General features: G+C 36.5%; 1 protein-coding gene across 1 annotated transcript; it reads right to left on the bottom strand.

The window, feature by feature from the left end:
* Nucleotides 1–232: 232 nt before the first annotated feature.
* Nucleotides 233–24,517, bottom strand: LOC123643590 (thiamine transporter 2-like). The gene is made up of 5 exons (XM_045559182.1): nt 24,142–24,517; nt 21,059–21,836; nt 16,922–17,114; nt 10,789–10,930; nt 233–1,414 (listed from the first exon to the last, which is right to left on the bottom strand). Exons 1-5 carry the CDS (start codon nt 24,286–24,288, stop codon nt 1,241–1,243), a joined length of 1,434 nt encoding a protein of 477 aa, XP_045415138.1. The 5' UTR covers nt 24,289–24,517; the 3' UTR covers nt 233–1,240.
* Between the last annotated feature and the right edge of the window lie 390 nt (nt 24,518–24,907).

Here is a 24,907-nt window from a genome sequence, read left to right as displayed (position 1 = left end):
CTGATATTTTAGCTACCTGTGGCACAGAACACCAGTGCCGCCTGGGAGGATGTGGCCCCTCGGAGTTAAGAATTTATTTGGGCCACAACAGCCGGGCATATCCGCTCCTGCTGGCCACGTAAGCTCCCCAAGCCCAGTGGGTTATTCAACAAAAGCAGTACTACATATGAAATGGAAAAAAGATATTACTTGGTTAAATCTGTATCAGTAAGTGCTTAACTGGAGACACAGAACCGGTAAAAGACATATATTAAGAAATTAATTTCAAAGAATTGGCTTGCATGATTATGGGGGCTTGCAAAGCAGTCCAAAATTCACAGGCTAGCCCATCAGAAGGGGTGAGGCTCTCAGGCATGGGCGGAAGCTCCCGTTCACAGATGGAACCTCTCGTTTTCAAGAGAAGCCCCAGCTCTGCTCTGAAAGTCTTTCTCCTGTTTGAATCAGGCCCACCCACATTATTTAGGATTATCTCCCTTATTTAAAATCAATGGATTATGACTGTAATCACCTCTGTAAAATACTTCACAGCAACACCTATAGTTAGTGCTTGATTGAATAAAGGAAGACTATAATCTAGTCAAATTGACATTTAAAATTGACTCACAAATAGTGACAAACTTTTACATAAATCTGGGAACTGAAATCTTTATAATATTTAGTCTTTCCATGCAAGGTGGTGGTGAAGTTTAATTAAAATTTTTCCTTAATTCTTTTGCCTTGGATTTCAGGCACTAAGTATTTGCCCACATTCTAACTTTTTATGTTGGTATATAATATAAGTATAATAATCATGGTTATCACATATTGACCACTTACCATGTGTCAGATCTGCACTATACATTTCTTTATCTATTCTTCAAATTAAAACAAATCACACTTTTATGAGGTAGGGCATAGAAGGCTAAGATATGTTATTCACTTTAGGATCCTTCATGTTTCTGCAAATGGTCACTTTTTATTTCTATGTAGTTCTGGGGTGGGCTTGAATGTGCTGAAACAGTATTTTGGGCTCCAGTTGCTCACTGAGGCCATGTAGATGGTTTGTTTCAATCTGGTCGATTAAATCATTTGGTTGTATTCAGTTCACTGGCAGAGGTTTTGACGTGGTTTTGATGAGGTTCATGATAGTCTAGTCTTTTACCTTCATCTAGGATGAAACATTACAATGCCATGCAGTTTAGCACCATATATCCTCCATCGTGGCAGCTTGCCTTCTGAGTCCGTGGCAGGAGAGACCAGGCTAAAACCGTGTTACTGTGCTCACATCAGGAATGGAGTCCCCAGATTCATTTGGATTCCTACCAGTTGCAGGACTACATTTGTTCTTTCCGCATTTGGCTGCATAGATTATGTAAAAGCTTCTCATTAGGAAAATTCCAGCAATGACTGAGAAATAACTTCCATAAATTAAAAACTAAATAACAAAAAAAAAGAAAAAGAGATTGTCATGAACCACACAAAAATGGATATTTGACACCGAAGGTATATAATGATGCTTTACTCCTAGCTGAGAGATCTTAAGCAGGTCACCGATTCTGGGTCTCAGTTTTCTAATTTGTAAAGTTAGAATAATAACAGTAGCTACTCATATTTACTGTAAGGGTTAAATGAGTTATTGCATATAAACCACGTAGAAGAGTATCTAGATGGTAAAAGTTCAATAAATTTTACCTGTTTCTGTAGTCTTGAAATTCTTCAAATACATATACTTACATCGTATATATTTTTGTACGGTATATATGATATATAGTATATATAGTTATATATATTTTTATAGTGCATATACTATTTAATAATATATTTATGTATACACTAACTTCCTTCTTGCTTTTCTTTTTTCATTTTCACATTTAGTATATCGGATTGAGAATTTATTTTTTCCCTAGAATACACTATGCTTGAAAAAAATTTCACAGTGTACCTATCCAGAAATATTAAAATTATATTAATGTGTCTAAACATCTAGAGTTATTATATGTTCCTAGTGAAATAATTGAATATTTAATTATTTTAACGACACTATATCTCTAGATTGAAGTCTTAATTATATCTTTTAAAAACTTTAACTATAAATTATAAGTAGACCAAATTTGACTAGAAACTCCAAAAGGCTGGATGTACTATGTCTGGCTAGTAGGGGAACATCTACACCTTTCTGATTTAATTAAAGGTGAAATTTGTAAATCACATAAAATCTTAAGAATTAGAGTAGAAAAACAAAGGATTCATAAAAAGCATAACCACAAAACCACCATAGCACCTAAAAAAATTAACAATTCCTTAATATCACCTAGTCAGTGTCCCAATTTTCCTGATTGTTTCATAATATTTTTAATTTCTTTGTAAGTATCTGGATTCAAAGATGATCCACACATTACCATGGATTCACAGATATCTTAAAATACTGTCAGTTTCTCTTTCTTTTCGCCTTGAATTTTATTTTGAAAGAAACTAGAGAATCTCCAAGATTCTAGTGTTTTTTGGTCATATTTGTAGATAACATTTAATGAGTTCTGTCTGCTTGTTTCCTGTAAATTGGTAGTTCAATCTAGGAGTTCATTTATTATTTTAGTAATAAGTGACATATTTGTATTTATTTTGTTTACCATCCTATTTGTCCTGTTTTTCTTGCTCCTTAAATTTCCCCCTCATTTCTTGAATTCTGATGTATTATTTTTTCCATATTATGTATTTTATTCCTCCTTTCTGTACGGAAATTGTGTAATCTATTTCTAAATTTTTAGTAGTTACACTTGAAATGTTAACATCTTAAATAAACAAAGCAGTGGTTAATGAAGGTTGGTGGAGGGAGTGGTCTGCCCTGGGCACAGGCAGTAGGGGGAGAATTATCTCTAGTTAAGTTAAAAGCATTAGTAAAACTGATGAAGAGTCTGTCTGCATTTTATTACTGCCGTACACCAGCAATTCTAAACAATGACTGTGATAAAGTATGCCTCCTGCCAGATGGACTGCTACCCTCACCGCTTGGTATGCCACCCTACTAATTTTCACCTCCTCCAGAACACTGCAAAAATCTTTAGTTTTGAACATTCCTCTGACTTATATATTATTGTCCAGTATTTTATCTTTTTGTAAACTCCTCAAGATAGAAAACATAAGCATTACTGTTTTACTCGGACAGTATTTGTTTAGATTTACTCACATGTTTTCCTTTTTTTTTTTTTTCCTACATTCCCTCTTGCATCATATTCCTTCCTTTTGGGGTAATTTTCCTCCTTCTTCAAATGTATCCTTTAGAAGCTGACCATTTTGTAAGCATCTGTTGGTAATCACACCCTCCATTTCTGTTTATCGGAAAAAGCCTTTATTTCATCCTCATTTTTGAAATGGTTTTCTCTTTGTCTATAATTCTAGGCTGGCAACTATCTTCTCCAACACTTTGAAGACATTATTCCACTGTCTTTCTGGCTTTTATTGTGTACTATTGAGAGGTCATTTGTCCATCTATTTGTCATTTCTCTGTAGGTGATGTTCTTTTTATTCCCCTGGCTGTTTTTAAGATTTCTTTCTTTCTTTCTTTTTTTTTTTTTTTTTTTTGATATTCTGCAGTTTCACTACAGTGTGTTTAGATATGAATTTCTTTTCATTTATCCTTTTGGAGATCTGTTAGGCTTCCCAAATCTGAGAATTCATGGCTTTCATCTCTTCTGGAAAATTATCAGTGAATATTTCTTTATCTGTCTCTTTCTCCTACCTTATTATCTTTTCAAGAAACTCCAAATAGATATTTGCTGAACATTCTCACTTTAATATACATGTGCTAATAATTTTTCCATTTACATCGTTCTGTGCTGTATTCTAGTTTAATACTTTTTCCTTTATATGTGTCTAAATTGCTCTTGTTTATTTAGCTTCTAATTTTGATTACAGTCATGAGTCCCTTCATGAAGGGGATACAATCTGAGAAATGTATTGTTAGGTGATTTTGTCATTGGGCAAACATTATAGAGTGTGCTTACACAAAACCAGATGGTCTAGCCTACTGCACATCTAGGCTATATGGTATATGGCCTATTGTTCCCAGGCTATAAAGCTATACAGCATGTTACCATACTGAATATTATATAGGCAATTATAACACAATGGTAAGTATTTGTGTGTCTGAACATAGAAAAAATACAGTAAAAATATGGCATAAAAGATAAAAATGGTGCGCCAGTATAGAGCACTTACCATGGATGGAGCTTGCGGGATTGGAAGTTGCTCTGGGTAAGTCAATGAGTTAATAGTGAGTAAATGTGAAGGCCTAGGACATTACTATACACTACTGCAAAATTTATAAACACTGTACATTTAGGCTGCACTAAATATATAAAAAATTTTTTCTTTCTTCAATAGCGAATTAACCTCAGCTTACTATAACCTTTTACTTTAAAACTTTAAAATTTTTTTAAACTTTTTGACTCTTTTGTAATAACACAGCTTAGGATGCAAACATACTATACAACTCTATGAAATATTTTCTTTATATCCTTATTCTATAAGCTTTTTTCTATTTTTATTAATAAAATTTTAATTTTTTTCTACTTTTTAAATTATTTTTTGTTAAAAATTAAGTCACAAATTCACACATTAGCCTAGACCTATACAGGGTCATCAATATCACTGTCCTTCACCTCCCCATCTTGTCCCACTGGAAGGTGTTCAGGGGCAATAACACACATGGACACACGGAGCTGTCATCTCCTATGATAACAATGTCTTCTTTTGGAATACCTCCTGAAGGACCTGCCTGAGGCTGTTCTACAGCTAACTTTTTAAATATGCAAGTAGAAGGATTACACTCCAAAATAATGATAAAAAGTATAGCGAAGACAAACCAATAACATAGTCGTTTATTATTATTATCATGTTATTATGTACTATACATAATTGTATGTGCTATACTTTTGTATCACTGGCAGTGCAGTAGGTTTGTTTACACCAGCATCACCACAAACACGTGAGCAATGTTTTGTGGTACAATGTCTTGTTGGCTATGACATCATTAGGTGATAGAAATTTTTCAGCTCCATTATAATCATATGGGACCACTGTCATATATTTGGTCCACCATTAACCAAAACATTGTTGTGCTTTGCATGACTGTAGTTTTATTTTTCCCCAAATATTATGATCATTTATAACGTATCTTGTTCCATTCTTATGTTATTTTCCTCTATGTATAAACATATTAAACATCTTATATTCTAATGCTGGTAATTCTTCTATCCCAAATCTTTGTTGGTTTGGTTCTGCTATTTATTATTTCAGTTGCCTTGTTTGAAACTTTATATCTTTGTATTATTTTGAATTTTTAAAAATCATAATCTCGTATTTGATAGAATTTTATCTGTGACAATATTTTGATTCCTATATTGAAGGACATTCCTCCAGAGATTATTTGTCTTTGATGCATAAGGGGGCCTAGAGACATTGCCAGTCAGGACACTTTAAACTAAATTTTCAGCTTTTTTTTAAGCCTGTAGGAATTGGGCTCTAGAATTATATGAGTGCTGGTTTATGAAGGCAAATTCTTGGGCTAAATTCCTCAGACTCCACCCGGATGACTCTTCTTTGTTAGAGTTTTTTTTCCCCTCCTGTTTTTCACATTTTTTTTCTGGTTCACCAGTCACTGAGGATGCCACTAAAACCAAAACTGTAGGTGACAGGAGGAACCTTGAGCACGCAACAGAGTCAGTGCCTCCTTATCTATTGGGTTTCCTGTTCCTGCTTTGGTCTCTAAAGACTTTTCTTATTTTCTTACAATCTGGACGTTTATTTTAAAAAATTCTAAATTTATATCCACAAGATTTAGGTGTTTTGTGGCATAAAAATTTTTATGATTGTTGTTGCTTAATAAAAGTAAGCCTTTCTTATTTTAATATTTTAAACATTAAAATATTTAAAGGGTTTGTTGCCTTTAATGAATAAGCTTTTTGAAATTTAATATTTTTTAAAACACTTATTGAAATTTGTTTAAATTTCAGACAACCCTTAAGCCCCCATCTTAGTCTGTTTACTGTTGCTGTGACAGAATACTTGAGACAGGGAAACTTATCAAGGGAAGAGGTCTACTCAGCTTACAATTCTGCGGACTGGGAAGAAGGTCAAAGATCACGTGACCACTTCCCGTTGGCTTCTGGGGAGGCTCTAGTGCTACGTCATAACATGGCGGAGAAGCGGAAGCGGAAGTGGGCACAAGTGGAGACACCAAACAGGAGAAGCACCCTTGCTTATAACTACCCACTCTCGTGGTAACTAAGCCAGTTCTAAGAAAGCAAGAACTCAGTCCCTTGAGGAAGGCATTAATCCCTCTAAACCAGCAGTCCTCAACCTCTTTGGCACCACGGGACCCTTTCATGGAAGACAATTTTTCCATGACAGGGGGTGGGGAGGAGCATGGGGCAGAGGAGCTCTGTAGCCCGGGCCCCCCCAACAACAGGCCCCGGGGGGTGGGACCAACTCTAAACGACTTAATCGCCTCTTGCAGGCACCACCTCCCAATACCGCCACACTGGGGACCAAGCCTCCGCATGAGTTTGGGTGGGACAAACAATATTCCGGCCATGACACGCCCCTTCTCCTTTAAACTCAGCTGCTCAATCCCATTCCTCCTAAGGTGGAGGCCATTGCCACTGGGACAGAAGAGTAAGAAAACCAGGCACTGTCTGAATGATCAGGACCCAGACTCACTAAAAATCCATGTAAGTAGTTATTTTGTTTGATAATGAAAATCTGGCCTTCAACTTCAGTTATTCTTAAGACACTAAAGCCAGTTTATGAACTAGTGGAACCTAATGCTGACAAGCCACATGCATCCCAAGTTTGAGTTTTTTAATACAAAGTGAAAACTCTAGTCTGAGCTATCCCACACTCACGTATTACATGCTCTACACACATTGAAAAATGTCCATTTTGATGTATGTGAGGTTGTCTAAAATCCAAATGAATTCACATTTTATGCACTTAAAATAATAGCATCACGGTTTGACCTTCTGTGAGGCAGTCTTTCTGTGTGGAATGGCCCTGTCCTTACTAAGCCCTTTGGGGTGGCAACTAAACATCCATTTTCATGATTCTAACTTTTATTTAATTAAAGGTAGGCTAAAGTACCAGTTATCCCAGCTAGATAATCTAATGGAGTGTGCAATCAAGGGCCATCACCTGGTCCCAGAGTGGCTGAGTGTAATAGCTGCCTGCCATGGGGGCTGGGCAGGATCACTTTGCATTTCCCAGTGAGGATGCCAAAGACAGAGCAGCACAGCAGCTGTGGTTCTTGTGACATCAAGGGGCCACTTTGCACCTCTGGCCTTTCCCTTTTCTTTTTTGTGTGTATTCCCCAAACTCGGTGGCCAGAGCTGCTTTTCATGTCTTAAACCTCAAGACCACTCAGGGAGGAGGATGATGAAGGGAATTAGATTAGTGAATGGGAGAGGGGTCTTATTGTCTACTCCCTTGATCAAGAAGAAATTGATGCTTACCCAATGTGCTCCTTATTCCAAGGAGTATCTGTGAAAATTGGGCGGTGGGACTTGGGACAGGTGCAGGTGAGAGGGATGATGAAGACATCCTATAACAAGTAACCAATAGTTGGGTGTTCTGGCATGAAATGTGTGAGGCATTATTACTTCATTTACCTAATTCAAGGTAATTATTTTAATTAAAGGATTATTCTAAAAAATTAACCTTTTTTGAGATGTTGTGTGGTTATTTACCCACCCCTCCAATCCCTCTTACACACAGACTTGTGAATTTCATCTATTTTTGTAAACATGATTCCCCACAGAAAATTATTTTATGTCATTGATATACTACAGTATAATCCTATGCCTTCAGTAAAGACACTTCATAGTTACCACTCCTTATATAACTAGCTGTATACGTAATGGTTATTACTAAATTACTCCTCAGCTTTTGCTAGATGGAGTGAAAATGCTTCTTTTAGCTTTTTTCATGGGCCTTTCCCCCTAATCTTTCAGTAATCTTTGAAGATGTGCCTTGAAACCTCTTTTTAAGATCTCTATTCTCCTTTTTAAGTTAAGAAATCCATAAATTGTTTATGTTGTTATAACAGTTTGAGAAATGCTTAGAAAAAGAATTGCTTCAGGTTGTGTCAGTGCAGCCCACTCTTTGATGAATCTCTGTGTCATATGAAAATGGTGACTCAGGTTGTATTTTCTATTTTTAAATTTCAAACTTTTAAAATGGCATTTAGCAGCATATTCCCGGGATAGCATAAGGGCAGAGTCAATGATAAAGAATGTTTATAGTTGAGATTTGGGAGTTATTAATCAATGTACCTCCATATTATTGGCTCTTAAAAACTTAATGCAAGCATATTTAATTAGATTCCTACCAAAGATAAATTTTTAAAAAGCTTACATTTCAAAACCAGGTATCTGCAATAACACCTTTTTCTTTTTGTGGGAAATATTTTATAGGAATAAGATTTGTCTTCTGTGATGCCTTTCAATTGTGTGATTTTTTGCTTATCCTGCTTGGGCACATGGGTAAACTTCTTGAGGTGATGAGCTTAAAATAACTTTCCACGGAAGAACCTAATTGAAAGTTGTTCAGGCTTTGAGGGTGTCAGAAGAAACTAGATGAGAAGATATGATAGCAATACAAAGAAAAATTTTAGAAGATTGACTCATATCTGTATTTGTCTTGGTCAAGAACATAAAAAAATTTGGAAATCTTGAATTATCGGGATACAAAAGGTAAAGCTTGAATTTTTCTGCCAAATTTTAGATTTTTTCCAGCTTTTGGTGCTTGTGTGACACGCCCCCTCCCCTCCTCCCCCCATGAAGAAAGATGGAAAGGTATTGATTTGCCAACAAAAAAGATCAAAAGGTATTGATTCTGCCAACATGCTGGTAGAGACAAGGATAGGCGTATGGGTCTTTTTCATCTCTAGTCCTAGTTTACCTAATCTAGTTATAGGAATTCATTCATTTCAAATTCAAACATAATGGATTTGTGGAAAAGTACAGAAAATATCTGGAGATGATTAAGGTAAGAGTCCTTAGAAAATGTAAGAGCATCCTAACCATGTTGACTAATGTGAATACATGTTATTTATTCAGTTAGGAAAAGAGAGAGACACGTTCATGTATTTAGGACAGTACAGGCCAGGCATGGTGTGTTTTAGAGATCACCATTTAGCCTGTGTAAGAGCTCATGAAGTGTGGATTGTATTCTTCATTTTATTGATAAGAAAACTGAGACATTAAAAAAAATTACATCTCTGGGATTTACTTCAAAATAATCCAGGGGCAGGGGTGAGAAATTTCATGGAGGGTGCAGACGAAACAAGACTGGCTATAAGCTGATAACTATTAAAATTGGGTGAGGGGAACGTGAGGCTTCATTACACTATTTTCTCTGTTTCTTTTTATGTATTTGAAATTTTCCAAGCAAAAAGTTTTTATTTATTTTTATTTTTGAGACAGTCTCACTCTGTTGCCCGGCCTAGAGTGCCTGGCATCAGCCTAGCTCACAGCAACCTCAAACTCCTGGGCTCAAGCGATTCTCATGCCTCAGACTCCTGAGTAGCTAAGACTACGGTGGGCACCACCACGACCAGCTATTTTTTTCTATTTTTAGTAGAGACAGGGTCTTGCTCTTGCTCAGGCTGTTCTCTAATTCCCGACCTCAAGCGATCCTCCCGCCTCGGCCTCCCAGAGTGCTAGGATTACAGGCGTGAGCCACCACACCCGGCCAAATAGAAAGCTTTTAAAAAGTCACTAATAAGCATCAAGATTCAAATGCAGATTTTGCAGATTTCAAGTTCATTCTCTCTGGAACATATGACACACATGATAATTTCTGAAAAACTGGAGAGCAATTTGCAAGCCAGATAATAAATCAGGAACTTAAGCTTTATTTAAAAAGTGACAGTTGCTTGTTTTATGACCTCAAACAGGACTGAATCTATATGAATATTGGTTTTGATATTTATTAAATGAAGATATCCTTTGTTCTATTCAACAAGTGTGAGTATAAAATAGATTTTTAAAAATGTCCTAATGTTACTTAATTTAACTGTGTATTCTGAAAGGATTTATGCCTTTTTGTTTTTAAAGAAGATGGTTCAATATTCTAAACATTTTGTATTGAATATTTACAGAGCTAGGTAAGAATGATCATTTTGTCCATGAGACACAGTAGACTTAGACAATTTTTGATCTAAGCTTTAGTAAGATTGAACTTTAGCCAGGGCAAGGAAAAACCTTTAACTGTAGGTTATGAGAACTACTTCAACTGGAATGACTCTCTGGCTCTATCTAATGCAGTTCTTTCATCTGTTTACTGAAAAGGTCACCTGTTTAATGAAAAGGTTTCTTAAGAAATAGAATCTACCTTAACTACACCATATTTATATTTCACAATACAATGCTATTCCATTGAAGACATTATGCTAAATGAAAGAAATCAGAAACAAAAGGCTATATATGATATGAGTCCATGTATATGGCATTCCAAAATGACAAAGTAGAGGGATAGAAAACCAATCACTGTGCCAGGGACCAGGGGTGGGAGGAGGAGATTGATGGCCAAGGGTCCCATGGGCATTGTTTGGGGTGATGGAACTATTCCTTATCTTCATTGTGGTGGTGGTTATATAGCCTTATGTTTGCCCAAATTCAACAGTACATAAAAGAGTATGGATTTACTGCATGTAAATTATTTATGAATAAATCTGATTTTAAAAGCATATATAGATAGATATAGTTTTGAAAACGTGCCTCTGTGTCAGTGAGTGCACAGAGGCCATGCACTCACCTGAATGTTGACAGGAAGCCCCAGTCCTCGGTCATCAACCACAGTCACAGTCATGATGGTCTGAATCACCAAGGCAATGAAGGTGTTGATGCCAAACACCAGGGCATAGCGCTCCACACTTAGATGAACTGCAATCTGAAATCTATCATTGCACACATGGAAAGAGTGTTAAAAGAACTCATATGTGGGCTTCTAAATACAAAGCAGTGAATTGTGTTGTTCCCAAGGATTTGCTTTGCTGAGGAAGCCTAGGTTTCTGTTGACAGGTTTCTAAAAGCTCTTCTAGCAGAGATGGCCCAAGGAAATAAGGGTAAATCGGATAGTGAAATGTACTTTAACATTCCATGGGATGTGATATAGTATGCCAAGAATTTAAAACTAGTTAACCATTTCTTTTTAAAATTAAACCAAATCTTCCAAATACTCTGCAAGTAGAGAACATTGAACATTATTTGAGATAAATATGGTTTAGCAATCACTTTTAAAATTAGACATATTATAAGTAGAAACAGGTCAATATGATGAATTTTTATTATTTGAAGATTTGATCACTGGATCATTGATTGTCTGAATTAGCAGTTTCAGAGTCTAAGTGGTGAATTTTTCTGTGGAAAAACCCACAAATTATTTCCTTTCACAGTTGATTCAATCTGGCAATTAATTCATTTAAAATAATTGTACTGGGTTTTGAAATTTAGCCAAGACTTACATATATATATATGCATTAGAGTTCTTCTATGTAATTTAGCTAAAACTAAATTAACTTGAATCTATTTAAAAATATGAAACCAATGAATAATTTTAAGTTTTTTATGTCCCCTCTAAAAATCTTTACATTAAAAAACAAATACAAGTATTTTAAAATTATGTGATTCAATGAAAATGCATTACTTCTATGTAAAAAATTACCAAGTAAACATAACAAAAACCATAAATAACATTAGGTCCCACACAGTGAGCATATCATGTGGTCCAAACAGGACTTGTAATTTCAGGTATTTCTTATTCAGTTAACAGTTTTTCCTTTGAACAAATGTTGTGCTAGATTGATGCTTTTGAAACCTAGATTAAATGAAATGACAGATTTCTTTTTAGTATGCAAATTATTCCAAGTTTAAGTCTTAATTTAATCTGTACAGATGCCTAAACAGCTTGATAGTGATTACTTGGTTTTGGATAAGACTTGTATATGTGGTGGGTTTGGATAAAAACACGGTCCTCATGGCAGGCTCAGAGTGGCATTGAATTCTAAGATTTTCAGCCCAAACCCCAAAATTATTTCCAAGGTACCTGAAATTACATGTAATCATACTATCTAAAATCTTATTTTGAAGCTCCTGTTGGTTTGTTTCACAGTGGCATCCACTGGTCACTATGGAGACATTGAGCTACCACGCACAGAACATTGTCCAAGACCAACCAGCAAGTTCTTGAAAAAAGAATTGTATTTATGTTCTTCCATCAGGCATTTAACACTAAATACAGATGAACCTCTGAGCTAGAACTACTTTGAAATTTTATTTGATCATTTATGTACCATGTATTATGGAATTATAGGATTGGCATTTCCCTCACTTAAAGCTGTGGTCCCCAACCCTGGCTGTGGAGCAGTTAGGGCTGCAGAGCTCCTTGAAACTTAGGAAGGTCCCCCCCCACCCTGTGGGGGGGCTCACAGCGGGAGGTGAGTGCAGTGGGCAAGCGAAGCTTCATCTGTATTTACAGTCAGTCCTGTTGCTGGCAACACCATCTGAGTTCCACCTCCCTCAAACCCTGCACTCCTCTTCCATGTAAAAATTATCTTCCATGAAATTGGTTCCTGGTGCCAAAAAGGTTGGGGACAGCCGAAAGGAAAGTAATAGGAACACTTTCTAAAGCATTAAAAAAAACCCATTAGTTTGTGCCTGTATAACAATGAAAGGTTAAATTTAAAAAATTCAGTAGCTCAAACGTTTTTTTCATATTGTATTGATTCATGTTTTTTTTTTTTAAGAAATACTAATCAAGTGCCTATGATGGAACAAGAACAGGGCATAGCAGTGTACAACTAGGCAATGAGGGCACTCACAGGGCTTACATTGCATTAGGGAGTGATTAATTGGTACTAGATAACAGCTTTGACTAATTTTTAATTGAACTCATCAGTTTTTATATGATGACAAAACACTAAGTTAATATTTTTAGATAAGAATCACAAATTATTTTATGTGAAATTCTGTCATATGATGATGGAAATCACAATGGTCAACAATCTTAGAACTTCCTCTAAACCTGAATACTAACCCTTTACCCAAGAGAGAAATTTATTCTACACTTGCTAAGTTTATAATTTACGTAGAAGTTAGAGTAGTAACTAGATGTGAATGAACTTACGGAGATTAGGTTCACACATATAAGAAAATGATATTTTGTATGACTACATGATGAGTGCCAGGTGCACTGTCTGGAGAATGAGAATGGACGCGCTTGGGACTCTGACTCGGGGGGATGGATGGGACATGGAAAATGTATATAACCTAAACTTATGTACCCCCATGATGAGCTGAAATAAAAAATATATATATATAAAAAAAAATAATAATAAAAAAAACAAAAAAACAAAAAAACAAAAAAACAAAAAAAAAAAAGAAAATGATATTTTATCAGTATGTTGAGTTTGATATGTAAATGATAATTTTATTTAGTGCCAAAGTTCACACATCTATTTGGTCAAGTTTTCTTTTTATCTGCATTGAGTGTGTCTCTATTAAATAAAATATTAGGTTTATTCGGTCCTGCTCAGTTAATTTAAACAATGTAACCAAAATTAATTATATCTGAAATAATTCTTCAGTAAACTTTCTGATCATCGATTGAATTGACAGATAATTAAGTTAATAAAGAAAAGATGATTGTACAGGCCTTAGGAAGAAAGCTCTAAACGTACTCTCTGGAAAAACCTTAACAGTCAGATTGAGTCTCATCTTCCTGGCTGCTTAGAATCTCAGCTTCTCACTATTCATGTGGCCTAATCCTTTATATCCTTTAGGCCTATAATACAGCATTCTAAGCATTTATTTTTTTTTTTTAATTGTATTCTTGCATATGGATAGCTACTATTTTGTTCAGGATTTTTTCCATCTGTATTCATGAGAGAATAAACTGTATAATAAATAAAAATTCTAAATAAAAGAAAATAAATTTCTCTTTCTTGAAATGTTTGTGGCAGTTTTTGGCAAAATGTTTGTATTTATGTTATAAAACAAATCAAAAAGTATTCTCTGGAGATATTTATATAAGATTGCTATTATTTTTTATGCAAATATTTTGAAGAATTTATTTGTGAAGCCACGTGGGCCTGAAGTTTTCTTTGATTTTTATTTAAGAATTAAGTTTCTTTAATAGGACTCTTCAGGTTTTCCATTTCTTCTTGTGTCTATTTTGGAAAATGGTAATTTTTAAGAAATTTATACATTTCATTTCAAATTTATTGGCATAAAGTTATTAATAAAATCTACTATTATCTCTTTAATATTTGAAAGACATGTAGTCATGGCCCCTTTTTCTTGCTTTCTTTTTTTAGTAACCAGACACTGAACAAAATGGCCCCTTTTTCATTTCTGATATTTATAGCTTATATTTTTTCCCTATTTTATCCATAAACAGTCTCTCTCACATTTATTAGTCTTTTCAAATGACTAATTTGACTTTGTTGTTTTTTCCTATTGTCTTTCTTTGAGCTTAATTTCCTATTTGTCTTTCTTTGAGCTTAATTTGCTGTTCTTTTCTAGCTTCTGGAGATAGCTGTTTAAGTAACTTAATTTTTGCCCTTTCTTTTGTTTTTTTAATAAATACACATGAAACCATATGTTTCTCTCTTTGCACTGCTTAATTGCACCCTATAAGTTTTGATTTTTCACATTTTCATTATTGTTCAGCTCATATTATTTTCTAATTTTAATTATAATTTATTTTTTTGACCATGTTATTTCTCTAATTCCAAAACATTTGGTTATTTTTTAGTTACAATTTTGTTAATGACTTTAACTTAATTATGGTTGTCAGAATACTTATTCTATATAATTTCAATCTTCTGAAATTTACTGTGAGTTACTTTTTGGCCCAGTATCCAAACCTGTTTTTGGTCAATATTCTACGTTCACTTGAAAATAATGTTTATTCTGCATTTGTTGGATAAGTTTCTGTATGTCCATCATTGCAACTTTATCGAACATGTAGTTTCAATCTTCCTAATCCTATTAATACTTTTTATGTGCTTGTTATTGAGAGCAGTGTGTTCATATCTGCAACTATGAGTGTGGGCTTTATTATTTCTCATTTTAGTTTTGTCAAGTTTTGCTTAATGTGTTTTGAGGCTTTATTGTTCATTGCATGCAAATTTAGAATTGCTTTATTTATCTAGTTATTGATTAACACTTTTTTCATTATAAAATGACTATAAAATTTATTATAGTGAAAACATCACTCTGTTGTTATTGCTTATGTCATCTGATATTAGGATAACTAAACTAGCATTCCTTTTGTTAGTGTTTGCATAGTATATCTTTTCCCGTTCTTTAACTTTCAACTTTTTGGAGCCCTTATTTTTGAGACATGTGTCTTGAAGGTGACATAATTAAGTTTTGATTTTTAAAATCCATTTGGCTAACTTTTGTCTTAAAATTGAAGTAATTTAGTTCAGGCACATTTTAATGATTTTACTGATATATTTGGATATTTGGTTTTAAACTTACCATTTCACTCAGGGCTTTCTATTTGTTCTGTTTAATCTATGTTTCTTGTTTTGTTTCCTGCCTTTTGTTCCTTTAATTAAGTGTAAAAGTACTTTCTTTCCTTTATTAGCTTGTTAGTAATATCGTATTTTATTATTCTCTTAGTGGTTACCATAGAGATTATAGCATGCATTTTTGATCTAGTAGAGTCTATTCCAAATTAGTATTTTCACCACTCCTTTGACAATATAGGGCTTTTGCAATACTTTAAATCTATTACTCTTCCTTCCTTTTGTGTTATTATTATCATAAATTTTAATTCTACATATATTTTAAAAACTAGAAGCATTATTACTATCATTTTGAAAATCAAGATTTGCTTAAATTTACTCACATATTTATTCTTTGCAGTGTTCTTTAGTATTCCTGTATTACTGCAATTCCAATGTTGATCATTTCCTTCTGCCTGAAGAATGCTTTTTGTATGTCTTTTAATGTGAGCCACAATAATCTTGCTTCATTTTTGTTTGTCTTAAAAATGTCTTTATTTTGCCTTATTTTTTAAAGAGTGTTTTTGCCAAGTATGAAATTCTAGGTTAGCAGTTCTTTACTTTCAGCACTTTAAAAATGTTCTTTCATTGTTTTCTGGCTTCCGTTATTTTTGATGAAAATTCAGATGTCATTCTTATTGATACTCCTTTAGAAGAAATGCATCTCACCTACATTTTATAGACAAACAGACTAGAAAACTTTAAAGCCAAATAGCGTGTCAAAAATGCTGCTGCCAGTAATGTTAGGTCAAGGAAAATATTTTCGGATGTTTATCTCTGATTAACTTGCTAAATAAAATGAAGCACATTGTCACACAGGAAATGAGAAGCAACAACCTAATCCCTTCACGTGTTCTCCAGGCAGCATCCACCACCTCCTTAGCTCATTTTCCTTATTTTTTAATTAATCTAGATCAAATATTTTATATTTTTAAACTACTATATGACTTTATATGTAGTTTCATTGAGCTGCTTCAATCCTATAACATCCCTGGGAATATTTGATAAATTGTTTCAGAAAGAAGTAGATATTCTTTGACTGTTAAGTAGGCAAGGAAAATTGGGAGTGAAAACTAAACTTAGTCAAAATTAGATGGAATCACATCTTATTATATTATGTTGCTAAGACAAAATCAAAACCTAAAAATATACCATTGCTTATTAATTGTGAGAACTTCAATATTTTTCCCCCAATTAGTAATCTTAATCAAGTCCCAAGAGAAAGTTGATTAAAATAGGAATACAGTTCCATTGTCTCTTGTAGGAAGCATTAACTATAACATTGCAAAATGCCATTCAGAGGAACTGGAAGAATAAATAAACATGTTTTGTTGCTTCAGGGTTAGATAGTTGAAAGAAATGGTAAATACTTACGCTGCTATGGTTATAAGGAGCATATAACTTGACTTGAATATCAAAAGACTGGCATAGCACACCCAAATATTAGCTGTGAAATGCATGAGAAATAGAGAGCCTGCATCTGCGGCTGAGAAGATTCCCAAGGCCAGCTCTCCCAGAAGATTCCAGTTGACTTTCATGTAGCCCACTGTGAAGGCCGCTATGGCCCCTGAGAAGAAAGGGTCAATGTATATTACATCTTGTCAATCCATCTATAGTGAGGTAGCACACAGTTGTGTTAAAATCCACATTGCGGAAGCACTGAAGCATTTCCAGGCTATGGTAAAAAACGCTGACTGTGAACTTTGAATGAAAAATCACTTGATGCAGCTCTGTGAACTCTACATATCTTTTTTTCTTAAAGTTTGAAATAGACCAACTGAGTTTGGGTTTGCATAAATCATAGAAGGCTGCAAAGGACCCATGGAGGCCATTTTTTCTTTCCTGTTCCCTTTGCAGATGATAAAACTCAGGCTTAGCAACCTGGTATGAAATAAAAACAAATCCGGACTTAGATAGGAGAGGCTTTATTTAGAGGATCGACTATTGCAATAGAAAGAATGCTCTGACTGTAGAAATCTGCAAGTGTCTCAGAATCAAACAGAAAGGGGGTTTTCGTTCACAGAGCAAAGGAGGGGCAGGCAGAGATAAGCAGCATCTTTGCAGAGGAAGCCCGACCAGCGAGGGGAAATGGCCAGCGGGGCTTGATAGGGAAGCGTCCCACTGTGGTCAGCCCATTCCCAGGAGGAGCTGATAAGGGGGGCACATTCCACATTTTTTTGTGCTTGCTCAGTGTGTAGGGGCCTGTAGGAAAGAGAGGAGCCTAAGTAAAGTTTGATCAAGATAAAGCAGAGAGTGAAAAATGGGAAGCTGTGAACACTTGGTCATTGGGGTTGAGCAAGGCCAAAGCCTCGAGTTTCCTAATCTGGGGTGGCTTCTCTTCCACCACATGCTTTCTAAGTGACCTGTTGCTTCTCTCTATTTGCCCTTGTCTCTGTTCTCTTTCCTCTCTGTAACATCATTTGAAGAAAATTTTCTCAAGATCCCTGACAGATACCAACTTCTTTTCAAGAATTCTCTCTGCCTATTTCTTCCCCATTTGTATGTTTGATCATTCTCTTCTTTATTTGTTCATTTATTCATTTATTCACCCACCAAGCATTTTTGAGCTTCCCTGTGGGTAGCAAATTTTGTGTCCTTGCTTTGAAAACAGTACAGCCTAGTGGGGAAATTAGAGAAATAAATTTACAGTTTTAATACAGTGTGATAAGGATTATAAAAGAGTTCTGATCCTAACCCAAATCTAACCCTAACCCTAATCTAGTGGTTTGCAACCAGGGGTGTTCTTGCCTTCCAAGGGACAGGTGACAATATTGGAAGACATTTCTGATTGTCACGACTGGGGGGCATCCTGGCTTCTAGTGGGTTAGAGGCTGATAATGTTGCAGAACATCTTACAAAGTGCAAGGCAGCCCCCCAGATAAAAACTTGCTCAGCCCTCAATGTCAATAGTGCTGAGGATGAGAAACACTGATCCAAGCTCTGACCTAATTGACCAAGTGTTTGGAATTTTCAGAAAGGGAAACGAGAAGAATATGAGCCCAACAATGGGCCCTGAAATGTTCAATAAATAGGTGGGTGTGGAACAACCCAACTTTAAAATAAATATCTTCAAAGTCTCATTTGATGTGAAAGCTTTGCTCTGTTGGGAAAGTACATGTGCATTGTTAACTTCAAAGATGGCTCTGGGCTCTGCCCTCCTTACGTTAGAGTATTGACTCCTGCATCAGCCCACCGCCTGCCCTCTCCTTGCACCTCACGCCTTTTGGAAAAAGTGTTTCAAATTGCGCAAAATATATTATATTTTGAGAAAGAGGAAGAGTGCACGGAAAAGTATCTAACTCCCCCAAATTATTGTAGTTTTTAAGCCAAGAAGGAAATTTTACTCAAGCAAAAGACCCTCGAGGGGGCTTTAAGGGTGAATCCAGTAGTGGGAGCTGGAAACCCTCAGTCCCCCAGAGACCTTCTCAAGGCTCCTGTAGGTCGCTCAGCCTTCCTATCTTTCTCCTGTCAGATAAAATGCAATGTCAGAAACCCATCTTTAAATAAGGATGCAGCAGACACTTATGAGCCAACTCAAGGGAAAGCAGTGAACACTCAGGTGCACACACAGCCACCGGGAAGGCCTGCCTGGCCCACCAGCTCACACCTTGCCTTTCCTGCAGGGATCTTTGCCTTTTGCTGTCATTATCACCATAATTAAGGATTCCTACTTGTGAAGGGGTACTGTGTCCCTGGTTCTTACTAATGACAATAGAAGAAAAGTGTAATATGTATGAAAGGCCAGGCAGAAAATTACACAGGCTAGTACAATAACCTGGTTCTGGAGAGGAGATAGAATGGGAGGTTATAGAGTTTATTCTGGAGTTAACTATTGTTCTAGAAGATATCTGGGTTTGGTAGGGAATGGGGAAGCTGAATGTAGAGAAGAGGCTTAAAGCAGAAGGTAACAAGTTTTGGCAAAGTCCCACACGTAGAGTTAAGGAAAGATGTAAACGTATTATTTGTCTTGATTGGGAACCTTTGAAATGATAAGGTAAGGGAAGTAGCCTTCAAATTTCTTTGACCATTGCCTAAGAAAAAAATATGTTTTCTTTTCTTTTTTTTTTTTTTTTTTTTTTTGAGACAGAGTCTCACTTTGTTGCCCGGGCTAGAGTGAGTGCCGTGGCGTCAGCCTAGCTCACAGCAACCTCAAACTCCTGGGCTTAAGCGATCCTCCTGCCTCAGCCTCCCGAGTAGCTGGGACTACAGGCATGCGCCACCATGCCCGGCTAATTTTTTCTATATATATTTTTAGTTGGCCAGATAATTTCTTTCTATTTTTAGTAGAGACGGGGTCTCGCTCTTGCTCAGGCTGGTCTCGAACTCCTGACCTCGAGCTATCCACCCGCCTCGGCCTCCCAGAGGGCTAGGATTACAGGCGTGAGCCACCGCGCCCAGCCTGTTTTCTTTATCGACTAGCACATACATGTTTGTGAACAGAATTTTTGCAAAACAAAATGATAAATGCTTATATGCTCCCAACTCTATTCTATTCTTTGATTTAAAAATGATGGGCAGCAACCCACTAAATTGAGTTCAAGATCTACAATCTATAAATAGATCGTATATAATTTAGACTGTGGGTCTCATATCCTTCTTTTTTTTTTTTTAACAACTCTTGTTACATTCTTTTTTTTTTTTTTCTAAACCCCTTAACAATTATTAGCAGTGGTGGCCCATGCTTATGGTTTCCCCACCTTGTATTAATGGTCTGCAAACCACAGTTTAAAGACTAGAGTTGGAAGATTAGAGAAAGAAAAGAGTTTTGATGTTTTAATCTTAAACTATCTAACTCTCCATGGCCAAACCATATTTGGCCATGAGGACATCACCTTGTTGCCCTTGTTTTTAGGGATGGGTGAAACCCTCCCTTCTATATATACCTTTATCAGCCTTTTATTATATTAGTTGCCTATTTTAAACTTTGTGACAAAACTCTTCTTTTTCAAACTCTTTCGTATTCAATGTTGAAGTCACTACAACAGGGTTATCTAAGAATACAGTTTGGAAGCTGTATTGATTTATTTTGTGTTCAAGAAAGCTAAATAATAAAAACAATTGGTTTTTCCCTAAGATACTACAGTATAGGAATACTTCTGGATGCATGATCCCTTTTGATCTTAAAAGGGGTATTGTGAAATAAGCTAGTAGGCATTGTTCTGGCTTTTTAGGAGAAGAGAAACTGGATTGTTAGAGTTTTAATTGATTTGCCTACTTGGCAAGTGATAAAATATGGATAAAAAAATTGAGCCCATTTATTTATGTGGCCTCTTTTTTATGAACAGTGAAAATATCACAATATTAATAAACTGGTGTTGTATACTTTTCCTAGCTTAGGTCTTATAATACCAGTTCTTCTTACTATCTTACTTTTTTTCAGGGCCCTATAGCACCTGAATGCATTGATTAGGGTTACTTTCAAACAGGTCTAATTTTCTGCCACAGAGTATCTGAGCTACCTAGAGCAGCACATTTTCTACACATCGATAAGATAAAGCCTTGTGTACTTACCCCCAAAGGTTGCCAGGGCTTCTACCGCTCCATTATATATTGTAGAACTTTGAGACGGTGCCTTGAAATCCCACAGGATTTGAACATAATTTAAAACCTGGTTGAAACCTGCTGTGGAAAAAGCCCACCACAAGGACCAGTAAAAAAGATGCTTTGAGGAGTAGCACTCCTTCAAATCCAGGAACCACTGCACGAAAACTCCCAAAGCCACATTGTTTGGCCTTGGGCTGCTCAGCTGGTTTCCTAATTCTTTGTGATCCTTTTGAGTTTCCCCTAAGACAGCATCCTCTCGTGGTAGCTTTTGAGGAGCTTCTTTGTTGGGCTTTGCGTGGAAAAACATGCTTTTCTTGGGCATTGGTAGAAAAAGTGAGAAAATAAAGGCCACAGAGACAGAGGCCATGGTTATGACATGGAGGTAAAAGTACGACAGGTTCGCCAGCGATACCAAGACTTGGCCCAGCACGGAGGCTGCCGTGTAGGCCACCAGCGTGACGCTCCGACAGTAGCCGCTGACTTTCTGGTAGTGCTCTGGGCTGACCACGCTGTATATGTAGGCGTAGTAGGCCACCTCGGTGGCAGTCACCATACCATAGAAGAACTCGACAACCTGCATGGATGTCACTCCTTGGCCAAACAAGAGCAGCAGCCAGGTAATGATGAAGCTAATCCCTTGTAAGACGATGACGGGCTTGTAGCGGACGTAATCGGTGAGGACAAACACAGGGAGCAGCAGCACCAGGTAAGAGTACGTCCAAACGGGAAAGATGTCTTTTGTGATCTGCAAGATTCAACAGGGGGAGTGTGAGGACAAAAACACCAGGAAGTGAAATGCACCTTGGGTCTCTGACACATATATTATCAGGATGGCATGTATCACCCCCAGGACGCATTGGTTGGTCTGTGACAAAGTGGGTCTAATTTCATACTTTACATGAATTTCTGATAATATGTTGCAAAGCAATGGTAAACTGAAATTTGAGCAAACAAATTACAAAATTGACAGATATTCATAACACGTGGAGTCATATTACCAGGTGTAAAACACAGAGCAGCTCTTGCTTTTGAGTTATATGCCCCTTACATTTTTTTTTTTTTTTTAGACAGGGTTTTGCTCTGTTGCCCAGGCTGGAGTGCAGTGGCCCAATCATAGCTCACTGTAACCTTGAACTCCTGGGCTCAAGCAATGGTCTGGCTAATTTTTAATTTTTTTTTTTTTGTAGAGACAGGGTCTCATTATGTTGCCCAGGCTGGTCTCAAACTCCTGGCCTCAAATGATCTTCCAGCCCCGGCCTCCCAAAGTGCTGGGATTGCAGGTGTGAGCCACTGTGCCTGGCCTGCTTCTCAAATATTCTAAATATAATTTGATCTGCTTGAGCTATTTAGGTTGAGAAAAGAGGTCACGGTGCATAAATTGATCTTTTTACACTTAACCGTATTTGCAGGGCAATTCAGGGCTGCTCAGGTATTGTTGTCCATGAGCATGTAGCAAAATAGTTTACTCTTCTTCAAAGTCAGAATCAAAAGGTTACAAAGGATGTTTCAGTACTGGAAGAACCTGACCATCTTTGTCTTTGATCCACATCAATCAGTGCGTTGAGCAGACCATTGAGATACCATCTGGGTGATCAGGCAAATATAAAACAAATGACCAACTTGTTATTGAATGTCAGGGGAAGACATGCTGGAGTCTATCTTCTGCTCTTCCGCAGTCTTGGCTTTACTATATTAGGCTGCTCTGAAGGAACCATGAGAAACTACTTAGCAGCTCTCTGGTCAGGTCAATTTTGGCCACAGTTTCTCATGGAACTGGTTGCATTAGTCAATTATCTGAACCCATCAGTAGTAATGATTATTTCAGTTCCTACCAGGGGAACACATAGTGGGTAGAAGATGACGTAAAGGAGGTTGAGATGGACTCTCTTAAATCCTTGTTCTCTCTGAATTTTCAGACAACTGAAATAAACCTACTGGTTTACTAAGCCTGAGAATGTTCTTTGTTTTGACATAATCTGTGCCCTCACCCCTTGAGTTCCCAGGTAGACTTTTACTCAAGTGCTTCTGAAGTTTAATAGAACTTTATTCTTGCTCTTTTTGGCTGTTAAGTGTGGTCACTAACATGGGAACAGCTGCATTCCAGTTTCGCTTTTTGTGACAGTATCTGGTGTCTGAATCCAGCCCATCCATACCTTTCAGCTAAACTAGTTTGCACCTAATGACCTTCAAGATTGGCATGCACTTGTGTTTATTGTGAGGAAAAATGGTGGACTGGTTCAGTGAGCCGTTTCCTTGATGTGGAGTGGGGTAATGTGGATGGTGGGTAGGAAAGAGAGCAAAATAAGATCAAATTATTACACTCCTTGGCTGAGTAACCAGCCTATAAAAGTGATGTTAGTGAACATTTTTTTCTAAATAAATCAAACTGATACAGTTCCTTGTCTGATCTTCTTATTGCTCAATGGCTTAAAGCAGTTGTTTACAAACTTCAGTATACATCAGCTGCACCTGGAGGGTTTGTTAAAAAACAGACATTCAGATTCAATAGGTCTGGGGTAGGCTCTGAGAATTTACATTTCTAACAAATTCCCAGATGATGCTGGTGTGCTGGCCCAGGGACCACACTTTGAGAAGCACTGACTTAGAGGTTTCTTAGGACTAGATCTTACAATCGGACTAAAAGTTACAAACAGCCTTGATATTTATAAATAAAGAAGGGAAAATCTTCAGAGGATTTTTTACATGCTTTTCAGTAACTTCATCCCTACCCTTCTCAAAATCTTGTGATATCCTCTAAGGCTTACATTCTTAAGTGGGGAGGACTTATCACTATTAATGATAATAAGCAATGACGTCCTGGAGTATTGTTTTTGTCCAACTGAAAGATTAAGTAAGGTTGTTTTGCACCTACCCCGTTTTTGTTGTAGCTAAAGAGTTTAGATTTTTACATGACAAATACACAAAAATCATTAAGGCCCATTTGTTTTCATTAGTGATTGTAAGAAGTGCTAGTATTTTGCTCTTACCCAAGGCTTGAAACATAGTTCTTGCTAGACTTGAATCGAAGATAAGCATATTAGTTAACTTACCACGCTGAGGCTTATATTTTTATCTGGTCCCGCCAAATAAGGTACGACAAACGGCTCTGATGGTTTCATCATTGTGAAAAATCCAAATAAGCAGAGAATGACAGTCGGAAAAACCCAATGGCTTGATGAAGTCTGGCAACAATTCATGGTTGGTGAAACTGCCACAGCAGAGAAAAGAGCAAGTAAAATGACAGATCATCAATGCAGTTGATTTTTTTTCACAAAACGTTTGTTCTCCTCCCCGTGTTCTTTTTGTCCTTCAGTTTTACAAATGGAAAAAAAAAAAAAATCAGTGTAACAGTGAAAATATGTCACAGGTGAAAACACAGGAACCTGAGTCTTCACTTCTGGGCTTCTTTCCCAAAGAGAAAACTAATGATTACTTGGAAACAGTAAGGGATTAAGTTTCTCAGTTGGGCTGGAATGGTGGGTCACTGCCGGAAACCGCTCTCAAGTATTGTTCAGATAAGTCAGTCAAATTCTCCTTTAGTTTTTCAGAGTGAGAAACAATCAAGGAATTTTTCCTGAGGCAGAAATATTGGGCAGAAAATGAGAAGGTAGACCTGAGACAGGAAAGAGAGTCTCCACTAGACATATTTGCTAAGCAAACATCTACTTCCTGCCTTTCCCCCCAGGAGCCTATTAACATGTAGCTATTAATGAATTGGAAACTCATTTTAATGAGTATTTAAATATGGTGAATAAAAAAGCCTTTAGGGAGTAAAGATTTATAAAGCAGATAGACCCCTTGCTTTTTCTAAGTATC

Source organism: Lemur catta, chromosome 8 (assembly GCF_020740605.2).
Source record: "Lemur catta isolate mLemCat1 chromosome 8, mLemCat1.pri, whole genome shotgun sequence".
Taxonomy (NCBI): Eukaryota; Metazoa; Chordata; class Mammalia; order Primates; family Lemuridae; genus Lemur; species Lemur catta.
The sequence above is the reverse complement of the archived record's forward strand: the minus strand, read 5'-3'. Positions and strand labels throughout refer to the sequence as shown.